The 12253-nt window shown below is 45.5% G+C and overlaps 1 protein-coding gene across 4 annotated transcripts in view; it reads right to left on the minus strand.

The window, feature by feature from the left end:
• Nucleotides 1-12253, minus strand: part of LOC118286744 (protein jagged-2) — a 66017-nt gene that overhangs the window by 42276 nt on the left and 11488 nt on the right. For 2 of the 4 annotated variants that reach the window (XM_035611422.2, XM_047337719.1), the window contains exon 3: nt 465-791. In XM_035611422.2, the coding sequence (XP_035467315.2) occupies nt 465-791 (327 nt within the window). Of the gene's footprint in view, nt 1-464; nt 792-1519; nt 1900-12253 lie in introns of those variants that run through there. The other 2 variants (XM_035611421.2, XM_035611423.2) reach the window with 2 other exon arrangements.

Here is a 12253-nt window from a genome sequence, read left to right on the forward strand (position 1 = left end):
CCTCTTCTGATTGGCTCTGCCTGCCCCCCGGTTTAGATGAGGTAATGAGTTACCTGCCACTTCTTCATCAACACTTAGACCCCCCCTCCTCCTCCTCCTCCTCCCCATCAACCAACGCAGACACACAACCGTTGCTCCACCGCTGCGCGCGCCAGTCACGCGCTATGCGCGCGCTATGTGCGCGTCATGCGCGCGCTCGGGGCTGTGGCTCGAGTCCCAGAAACACACCAGAGAGGAATGAGATGTTCGCGAGGACGTGGAGAGAGAGAGAGACGTCAGATGAGCGGCGCGTAAAGAAGAACATGCGCCAAAATGTGGCCAGATCTGCGGCGTCACGTTTCTTCGCCACAACACGGAAGAATGTGAATGAAATCTGAGTCCCAGCATGTGATAAACTCGTAATACCTGCGTGAACGGGCCAAAGTTTTAAAGACGAACAAACACAACGATCCAGGTCCACTCACCGGCCACGCGAACTGGAAGGGGATGAGGATCTTCCCGGCCTCGCCGCTCCGGCTCGGCCCGCCGCTCTTCGGGCCGCCCCTGAACTGAATAGTATTCCCACCGATAACCTTAGTAGTTTCCGAGCCGTAGGTGCACGGCCTGTTGGTCGTGACCTCCGTTTGGTATTCCTTTAAGCACACCTTGACGTAGGTGTCGCACTCGTCCGCGCCGCAGTCGCCGTCCGCCGCGCTGCGCTCCGCGTCGCAGCAGTCGCCGTTGAGCAGCTGCCCGCCGGGGTTGTCCAGCGACACCAGCTGCAGCTCGAAGTAACCGGTGGACCGGGACACCTGAGGGGGGGGGGGGGGGGGGGGGGGGGGCAGGATCAAGTCAGGAAAAAATTGCTCCTTCATAAATTGAGTAACTGTAAAAGGATGCATGCATTTAAATCACAAAGTGGGGACGACGTGTTTGCAGTGTACAGTCTCTCAGTAGTGTAAATACATGTTGGCACAGCTGCGCGTCGGAGCTGGATAACGCGACATTCTCCAATTCAGCTCCGTCTGCACATCGAGCTGCAGCAACAGTCCGACCTCAGCAGGACCTGCACTCTGAGCTGCCACCGGATTTCATTTTGATTCTGCTACTTTTTAATTTTTTTTCTTTTCTTCCCATCAGGTGAAACTGAGCTGGAACGTGTGAAGCTATTTCACCCAGTGATTTTGCGTAACTGAGCTTTTCGCGATTCTGCGTAAAACACTTTGGCACCGATCGTTTGGTGATGAAACTACGGAACTTTGACCAGATCACAAGAATTCAGTCTGTCACTATAAAACCCATCTGATTGACTGTCCAGCTCCAGATTCAATTTGACCGTAAACTTGTTTTATTTCCCCCAAAATGACGCGCGCAAATTTATTAAATCGCGGATCACATGATGCAGCCAAAGGGCAGACGATTCAATTAAGGCTGGAATTTAACAGCGCTCAACAAAAACCACCCACCATCTCCCAGTGAAACCCCCATCAGACCCAGCACCCCCCGCCGGGACCCGTCACATGAAGTATAAAGTTCTCACCTCGACCCACAGCGTCAGGAGGAAACACACTAGAGAGACGCGCTGCACTTTCCCCAGATGATTATTCCACATGTCTCCGGCCGCTCGGTGTCGGTGACCATGAGGGAAATGCGCAAAATGGTTTAGTCTCAATCAGTCAAAAGAGAAAAAAGAAACACTAATGAAGAAACGCGGTATCCTCCATGCACGACACGGCTGCTCCCCGGGATGCCTGCGGCTCTGGAGGAGGAGGAGGAGGAGGAGGAGGAAGAAGCGCACCGCTGCTGCTACAGTTCGGCTCCGCGGACGCACTCGAGAGGACGCGCAGACTCCCACTTCCCTCCGCCGCTCGACGCACTAATCGGCAGAGAGGCAGAGCAGCGGCGCGTCTCTGCTGCGCGGAGCCGGAGCCCGAGTCGGGCGCTGCCCCCCTCGATGATGGACAAGCTCGGCGGACCAACCGGAGGCCCTGCCGGGTGGAGCGTTTCACCGAGGGCAGCCAATCGGCGACCGGGGCCGGGGAGGGGGGCGGGGCGAGGGACCGCTGATGGATTTATTATTGACGTTTACTCAAACGGGAGCTTGTGGGGGGGTTTTTTTCTCCCTCCTCCTCTTCTCACAGTCCAATTACATTTTATTGAAAATATGTATCTTTCACGTTTGTTGCGCAAGTCAATTTATGTTTAAATTCATATTGACATTTGTTAGGAGATGAAAAGGTTCAGGTTGTACATCTGACCCGTGAACACACAGTGAGAAGCTGCAGAGAGGAGCAGGCCACATGGTCCATGAAGGACAGTTGCTCCTCGCTGACCTGCAGAGGGAACATGGCTACTAGCGCCCTCTACTGACCATCCGTGATCAGAGGCAGACGACTGTGATATTGTCCTTCTCTAAACATACACTTCTTTAGTCCCTTGTAGAGGTGATGTCAAGGTGAAGCTGTGAAGATCCAAAGTGATAGAAACATTTTCAAGCTGTAAAAGTCAAGGTGAGACGCCACGTGTGAACAGGATCAACATCTCATCTGATAGAAAATATCATGAAACAGAGGTTTTTTCTTACATTATTTTTTGAATTAAATAAATAAAATTAAATGTAAATAAATATTAATAGATGACAAATTATATTTATACCATGATTGTTGTTATTGCCATAATAATAGCAAAGCTAAAATAGAGAGGAATATTGAAAAATACAAAAAGCATAAAATGGAATGTAAATCCATGAATTATTTCCTGGTGAAATTATTGAAAATGTCAAAAACATCCTATGATCCAATGTTCAAGAAAGTGACAAAAAAAACCAACAACCTAGATCCGCCCCTTTGTCCGGATCCACAAAGAAAACATAATGGTTTTTATCTTGGCCCATGTTCCATCCTTCCACCAAATATCTTGGAAATCTGTTCAGTAGTAATTTGCATAATCCTGCAGGCAAACAAATAAACAGGTGAAAAGGTAATCTCCTTGGCAGAGGAAATAAACTTTTGTACAATTTTTCAGTATTAATCTTACTAATGTCAAGTGAGTGTCGTGTTTCAGATGATTGTCAGATTGTTTCAGAACTACAATCCTTCCCCGCAGGCACGAAAACCCCGACAAGCTGTTACTTCCAGCATGAGAAGATGATTTCCTGTAGCTTTCATTTGGGGGCAAACACTTCGAAACCTCGGGGTCTCAGATGACAGACCATGGGGGGGGGGGTCTAATAAGACAGCTGTGACTCCTCATACAGATCTTCCTGCTGCAGCGTGGACGGGTGCAGACAGTGGATTGGCTCTGCAGGACGGAGTCCGACAGGTGGCCTCTGACACCCTGCGGCAGATGTTTCCTCCCCGCGAAGCAGGTGCAGGCACACACACACACACACACACACACACACACACACACACACACACACACACACACACACACACACACACACACACACACACACACACACACACACACACACACACACACACACACACACACACACACACACACACACACGCTCGTGTCTTTACGGCGGCTGTTATCAGCCGCAATGAGGAGCTGCAGGTATGCGTGGGAGAGATAAGCGTTAATCATCGGCGCAAAAGTTTTTTGTAGCAGACGATCAACGGACACTTCACGGTGCAACAGGTCAGTTAGTCCGACATCTACACGCTTCATATGATGGCACTTCCAAGTGTGTGATTACCGCATGATTTTGAGGATACTTTCACCTCACTGTGCAGACTAATATTTTATCTCTAGCACGAGGTGAGCTCAAAAAAAACAACTGTGACACCATCACTTCTTCTTTCCTACATCGGTGTTGGGCAATCATTGGTGATGACAGCTGAACGTAACTATAATTTGAAGAGAAAGTTGGAAATGACAGAAAGCTGGCTGCTCTCCGCCTCACAAAGCAACTACAATCATTTGGTTGGTTAAAGACTCAAGTTTCCCACATTCACAATGAGTTTCTTGGTTTACCAGGAAAAGGAGCAAACGACTGACTCCAACCTGAGCAACCGACCGACCAACTGACCAACCACCTCATCTGAGTCATCTCTTGACTCACCCATTTGAATCATCAAAATCAAGAATATCGTGGTTTTATCATCACTAAATCTTTCTAACAATCAACGTAGGTTCCTCTCTTCTTTTGCTTTTCCCGTGCCACATTTTAATACTGGCCACTGTCAGAGGAGTAGAAGGTGCCGATAACACACGGACGCCAACCGCCGTTATAAACGAATAAGGAGGAGGAAACGGAAATACAAATCTACTGTACAATCCATATCGTGTTGCGATCTCTTATTGTGTTGTGGCCCTATAGCTCTCATTTTTGTGACCCAGGAGGAAGTGGAGACGTCATCTTTGTAAAGAGTCATTGGTTTTTACCAGTTGAGTTGCGGATGCTACTCAGAAACGATGCCAGTTCACACAAAACCAAGACAAGATTCTTTATGTAATTTAATATTGCCTGGCAGAAGGGGATTATCACGCCCGTGCTGTGTGCAAGTGCATGAAGACCTGTGGGTGTTGACTCCTGGTCTGGAAATGGAAGAGTACAACTACAACAAAAAACCTGTTTTCACATTCAGGAATGAATGAATGTTTGAAGGATTAAGAAATTCAGCATGAGATAAAGTCCCGTCTCACATAGCTGGGGCCTCTAATGCAGAACAAAGACTAAACAAGAGGCCGGCTGCAGTTTGCACACGCCGATCTGATATGTCCTGCAGTGCATGTAACACTGCTGTTTACGACCACTGCACCACCTCATATTATTCTCTGTCCTCAAAGGAAATTAAATCTAGTTAAAAAAAATATATATATTAATAAGGTTTATTCATTATTAAGAAAACAGGATCCAGCCTGTAAACACACCCTAGTTTTGTTCTTAAACATCCTGGTTTCTCCTTTGTACATGTGCCATTTACTGGTTCTGTTCTATATTCTAGCGTGTGTTTTACTGCGTGTATGTACAGCTCGACTTTACAAGCTTGGGTCTGTCTCCGCACTGATCCCACTGCACATTAATCACACCTGGTGATTAAAGTAATTGTGCCTCTGATGACTGTGTTTTTATGATGTGAGCGCATGAAATATTCAGACTTATCCCTCTGTCACTGCTGGAAGTCCTGAGTCAGCCCTGTAGGCGAGCGCAGCCGCCCGGCGTGAGCCAACCTGCACCAGAGGAATCCCTGACCTTATACTTTTTTTATCGCTGCCTTTTGTCAAACGAATGACTTAATTTGGCAGCAATCTCCTCAAACGTTCACTTTAATATCACTAATTTGCAACAGACAATTGTCTTTTGGCATAAAACTAAAGCCCCCTCAACATTTAATTTATCAGGAAATGTTTCTATAATGGCAACTCCGCACTTGGAGGTTCTGTAAAGACTTGGATCATGAGGTGGACTTTTTAAATATTCGACCAATACCAAAATCTTTGCCCTAATCTTAACGAATATATTGTAGTAAGCATCCAAAAGCATGCAGGATGCAACTCCTCCAGGCTTCTGAGTCACAATCCTTCACTTTCTCCTCCATGCGGGTATCGCACCAGGAATGTTGTTGTTCTAGGATTTAACTACAGCAACAGATTAAATATTAAATCTCAGATCCAATTTTCAAAATCAAACATGCCTGATCGTCAAAATTTATTAATTCACTATTACAGTCATCAGCCAGTTTTATTCTACCATAGCCCAGGATGGACAAACCAAACACTGGCTCTCGAGGGCGCCTCTCACGTTCTCATGTTGCCTGAAGGTCACCTTAGATACGCACTTGCAAAACGACAGAAAGCTAGTCCGGCTAGATGCAGCTAAGCTAATACTCCCTGCAAAATCTGGTTAGGTTTTCCCTTCCAAAAGTTTGGATGATACAAAATTTTTCTGCTCTTATTAAAAGATCTCACTTATATCTTGTTATATCACAAAACAAACATTTTGTTGAAACCACATAACAGGCGACGTTGATTTTCAGTAAAAGTTTTTGCCAAGGTTAAGTGTCGTCAATGAATAATTCAATACCATTTATTATAGGATGTAAATGGAAATGAACTTTTTCTTGCTAGGTCGTGACAACAATCTCTTTAAAACAAGAATGTCTTCTCGTTAACCATAATGACAGTGAATTTCTATAAACAGCTGTTGGTCAAATGCATTGAATCCTAACTAATTGGCCAAAATTAAGAAATCTCAGCTGTTAAAAGCCTCAAAAACATAAAGCAAAAAACTATCTGTAACTGTAATTTTTGCTTTTCCGTCATTGTGAACATCCCCCCACACCCCCTCATTTTCTCTGACCTCCACCTCTTTCTTCCTCTATGACTCACGAGCTCCTGTTTTCCAAGGCTCCTGTTGAAAATCAAAGACTAATGTGTTTTCAGAAAAGGAATATGCCCACAAACACAATCGCTTTCACCTTCACCCACAGCTTCTGCACACAACGTTAAGTGCAACGGCACACAAACAGGCTGAGGGCTGAGAGAGAGCTGCCATAGAAACGTTTACAAGTCCCGTCCTGAGGAATGCAAACAGAACTGAGCAGAGCTCTTATCTGACAAAAGAGTAAACTTTAGACAAGTCTTGTTGCGGCTTGCCTGTGTGGACCTATCACGACAATACAGCGACGCAGTGGATCATTTTCTCAGAGTGGACGATTGTCTTAAGTTTTTTCAATCCTTGCATAACCCAGCAACTTGTCTTCTTGTTTACACGAGTAGCTTAGATTGGGGGGGGGGTAGTTTCTGCAGGATCACACACACACTGCCTTGCTCAGGGGCATATGAAGTTACTGATGATCTTAAAGGAGTGGAGAGAGCTGCTCATTCATGCTCGAGTTCCCAGCAGGGATTTAAACTTGTGATGTTCAATCCCAAAGCAGTGACTACCCCGGTGATGGATCACTGTTGCTCATCACATGCTGGGGGTGAACGTCTGGGTGAGAGAAGCTTTGGAGTCCCCACATTGGGTCAGATATCAGGCAGCGTCAGATGGATCAGCGGCTCATCGCCTGGATGTGACGCTCCAGAAATGGGGAATGTTGTCTTAGATTGGAGGAAAATAAAAACTAGTCAACTCTGTCCAATGTGTCCATGAGCCTTTGTCTGTAACTTGCTCGTCTCTGGTGCAAATTAGAAACAAGACAAGATGTGTGGAGTCACACTGACAGGTTGCTCCCCTGAAAATAAACCTTTAAGGAAGTAACACAATGAATCCGTGAATTCCTGACGAGCGATACAAACAGAGGACTAAGTCAAGACGCAGTCGTCGAGATGTTCAGATTTGGAGAGAATTCTAAAAAGAAGCTTTACCTGCGAGGACAGGGATCAAACTTCTGTGAGCAAACGTTCACCGTGCTGAAGTACCTTTGAGCGGAACGGCTTCACCTTCTGAACTGACCTCATGCGTGAGGGAAAAGGTCAAGAGAGCACAAACGGGTGTTTTGACCTCAGTCTGCGGATCCTCTCACCTCTGAGCTTTGAAGATTCCCACCTTCAGGTGACACACTGTTTAATCACCCGACAGCTCACTGACAGACTGAAGCCCACTCTCCACCTTCACACACCTACCGACCACAGAACACACACCGACACACTCATCTCTTGCCTTCTCAGTGAACTGTTGGAACAGGCATTCAAAGTGAACAATTATTCACCACACACTTACCCTCACACACATATTTTCCCTGTGTAGGTATTTCTTACTCACTCTGTCATGCAATAAACACAAATAGTTCTCACCTTTAATTTGATTGTGGGCTTCAGTTTCACATCAGGCTTTCAATCAGATTTACACGCTAAAGTAGATTTTAATCAGATTTCAAAGGGGGATTTGGATGTTTCGGGAAAGCGTGAACAAAAAACAAACACATCTAAAATTGGTACACATCAAAGGCTTTTCAAGCAGAAAGACTCGAAGGAACACGTCTCCCCCCTGCGAGGAGAAACATGTCAGTCAATCGTCATGTGTTCCACACAGGTGGTAAAGGTTTCTGATAAATTTACTGGAATCGTTTTTCACAGCAATGATCCATCCCACGGCAGAATTCATGACATGACACTTATCACTGATGTGGTTTATTACCGCAGAGGTTATGTTCTCACCTGTCCGTTTGGGAGATGTCACTCAGTAGAGCACATAGCTCCGCAAAAGCTACAATAAAGATTTCCATGAAACTTGGTCGAAGGATGGGACGCATCCTATTAACCCATAACATTTTACCGCGGATCTGGACAAAGGGGCGGATGAAGGAATTTCTTTTATATTTTTTAACATTGCGAGACAGTGCAGGTTTTTTGGGGGGACATTTTCACAGATTTCCCAGGCAATAATTCCTGGATTATGATGAAAAAAATCTGGCATGTTTAATGGATTGTGCAATTTGGTGCAGCTTGATTGGATTTAAGAAAACATTTTTTAACCTTGATGGAGGTATGAGCTCTAAGTGCTATTCTAGTTACTGATGTGGTTTGTTAGACGTTTGAACCAGAGCCTAAATGTTGGCGTCTCCTGGTAAACACAAACATTTAACCCCAAATCGACCTCAAGGGGAATCTCGCACGTTTACGCCGCCTCAACATACCGTGACACAAATCTGACGCAAAACACCCACACGCCTACACACAGACACCAAGTGCACAGACGCCCATGCAGGGCAGGTGGCAGGCGGCAGGTGAGCAGGTGTTTGCTGGCGGGCGGACTCAGGTCCTCTGATCTGAGGTCAGTGTGGGAGCAGCAGCAGCAGCAGGTGCAGTCGCTCTAATCCCCCGGCGTTTGTCTGATAACACTGGAGCCATGATGGTTTACTGCCTTTATCACCGGCCGCAAGCGGGAGGACGGAGACTTGAACCTTTACCCCGTCTGTCTGACTCGGTGTCAGTCTGTCTTTCTGTCTATCCACTCGTCGATGCAATGTAGTCTCCACAGGGAAGTTCATGAGAAGTTCTTCAGACAAGGAACAGCCTGAACCAGTGGAGGATGAAAGGGAAGCTCCAGCTCTGAGACGATGTCAATTTGAGCCTTGGGTTATGATTTTGAAAGGTGGACTTGTGCAGTTCCCCACATTATTGCTGATGCTGCACTATCTGTACAGGGAGCTCTCGATTCACGGGTCAGATTAACTCTCACTCGAGGACATGATTTCTGAGTCATTACCGAAATCAGTTCCCTCTGAGGGTTAGCGGGACTCGTCCTTAGTGACCCGGTGAGGTCCCAGAAATCCGAAGGGAGCTTGGAGCAGAACTGCTGCTCCTTGGCGTTGAGTAGTTGAGGTGGTTTGGGCATGTGCTAAGGAACACTCCTGGACACTAGAGGGTTTCTGGCCAAAGAACTACTTGTCGGATGGTTGAATATCTTCGGGAATCCCCTCTCGCCAAACCTTCCTGGTGTCGACCAAAGATAATCAGTAACTTTCCCCAAACTGGCAATTCAACAGTCTTTGTAGAAATCTGTCTAAATTCAATTAAATGAAAAAAGGGAGTTTGTAACTGTCACATCGAGGAAACCTACTGGATCTGAGTCTACGTGATGAAAGCTAAACTGAAATCCTTCACGGGGGGTTCAGGTGGATTTTCGTGAAGAGAGAATCTTTTCTTCCATTGGCGTTTTCACACTTCTGGCTGATAGCAGACCTGCCGCAGAGCGTCTCTCACCTCGCTGCAGGTCGGCGGAGGCCCGAAGGCTCTGATTTCAGCGCTCAAACCTCTTAACAAGGCCAAACACACAAAGCAGGTCCCTGTCATCTAACACGGCAGCATATGGGCCCCGGTTCCCACACCCAGCGCCATGTAAACATCTTATTAAGCTCTGCAGGGCGGGGAGCCCTCAGCCATAAAGGGAAGGAACAAAACAGCAGCATCCCCCCCTCACCACACATTCACAAACACAGACAGTGTCAATTAGGCCCCTGTCTGAGATTGCTGGCTGCCTGGCTGGAGGTGCAGCAGGTCCTGTGAAGCTACAGGTAATCACTGCAAATTAATACTTGCACGAGCTCAAGGGGCTTTCTGTGAAGTGCAAAGGGGAAAACTTTAAAAAAAAATAAAAAGGTTTGGATGAGGCCCCTTCCTGCATCCTGCTTGCCTGAGAAGATCACTGAGCATCAAATGTTTACGTTCCGAAAATCGGAAATAGACTCAGGTACGGGTGTCATGATGGCCGAGGGAGAACGAGACGAAAATGTCAACAACAAAAAAGTATCTCACAATGTCAATGAAAGAGATTTTAAAAATTCCTGGCTCTCTCGTTCTTTCGTAGTCCGTGTGCCGTCCTTACTTTGTGACCAGGTCGGTTGGACCGGTGTGAAAACAGAACAACAAACATAAGGTAGAAAATTGGGGAAAGCTTGTGGAGAAAGCTTGCGAACAATGTTTGCCCGTCATTGTCATTAACTTCTGGTTAAGAATCATGTTAGTGTCATGATATGAATTATCGTGTTTGCCTGAGTCTTCTTTTTTAATTGATATGTAAAAATACTGTACACCAAGTTTTAAAAGAAAAAATACTCGTGGTTAGATTGGTTCCACGTTTACGTTATCTCAAAATTCGAATAATGATCAGTCACTTGAGACGCTGAGTAAAACTTTTGTCATAAACTATTCCGTCATGAAGCTAGAATGAGACTTTGAACTGATAATAACAACATGTTGAGCTCATGTCATCATCATAAATGTAGTTTCCAAAGTGACTTTAGTTAAGTTAAATACCAGCACCTTCAATGCTGTACTTACTGTAAGTAATGCTGTACTTACTTACTGTAAGTACAGCATTAATTAAACATCGACTTCCTTTACTTTCCATTTCTGAATTGACTGCTGTCATGCAACAGCAGAAGCGCCGACATGTCAGTGCCTAATAAGGGCAGACTTCCTGACCTAAAGAATGCCATTCAGTCCGAACACGTTAGTTTTTCTGACAAAGACCTCCGTGGGTCTATATTTTGCTTTGATTTCTGTCTTTTCCTTCCCCCCCCCCTCTCTTTGCACAACATCCTTGGTGGGAGGCAAGCTGGGATGCGGGAGAGGCTTCACTCTCACCACCATCACCACGAGCACGACCAGGAGCAACAAGTGTGTGCTTGACTGCATATTTGTGGAGGTGGGACATGTTTGCCTTGGCTCACACGAATATTTCTGGATGAGTACAGAAGAGGTGATGCCCCACGCCGGCTGCATTTACAGGAAATAAGTCAGCTTTTTATGTAACATTGGGATGAATCTCTTTTCAACTAAAAAGAAATCTTTCTTCTTTAGAAACTTGGCGCCCTGTTGCTTGATGGTGAACCCTATGAATGCAAGTTGTAGTTCACTGTATTGTATGTAGATGTTCTAAAAAAAAACAAAATCCGGGAACGCTCATATCTAAATTATGATTCATCACATCGAGTATGTGATGGCGCAAGAGGGAAAATACATATTGTCTTGGAGCAGCAGCGCTGTATACGTCTGCATTTACAGCCCAGTGGTAAATGATTGAGGTGTCCTTTCAAGGCAAAACACGCCATTGTTTCCCCCAACAATCCACAATCTGACACAGGAAGTGATACACAGGACACAAATACAATGACCAGCGCGGCTGCGGGTTCGTGACAACAGAACGGCGGCTCCACGGAGCAGTGGGAAAATGTTCAGGCGCAACGGGCCGAACACACAAATACACAAACAAACTCAACTCAGATGTAGAAAAGACTTTACATAGGTTAATACGCCGACACAGATACTGTACAAAAACACCTTCTGCCTTCACACTCAAACAAAATATAAATAGATAAAAAAACAGATGTTTACAATACTTCAGTTTTAATTCAAAGCTGAAATAAGCCTCCAGTGATAAACATCAAAGGTTCTGTAGGAAAAAACTAAAGACCAGCAGCTTTGGAGTCGATCCAATCAGTCTCCCTCAAAACACTTGACGTTAGCATCTGTCCAACCTTCCTCCTGAACTCGGACCTGATCCGGTTCTTGTCTTTTAAAAAGCGAAACACTTTTCCTGCCTGTTTTTTCTTTTGTAGATTGCTTATTTACTATTAATAAAGGGCATGGGAACAATCAGGCGGCAGTTTGGGAGTTGCGCTGCTTTCTAGACGTTATCTTGGATGATCTTGTCAAATCTAATTATGGACGCAGGACGGTTACTGTGGGGTTGACGCGTAGAAAGGCCACAAACTGCCATTGTTATAACTTTGAAAAGTAACTTCAGGACTAAAATACAATATTACAGTTTCATATTAGCATTAAACCTTTAAAAAACCTAAATAAATAAATATAA

This window comes from Scophthalmus maximus, chromosome 15 (genome assembly GCF_022379125.1).
Source record: "Scophthalmus maximus strain ysfricsl-2021 chromosome 15, ASM2237912v1, whole genome shotgun sequence".
Lineage (NCBI taxonomy): Eukaryota > Metazoa > Chordata > Actinopteri > Pleuronectiformes > Scophthalmidae > Scophthalmus > Scophthalmus maximus.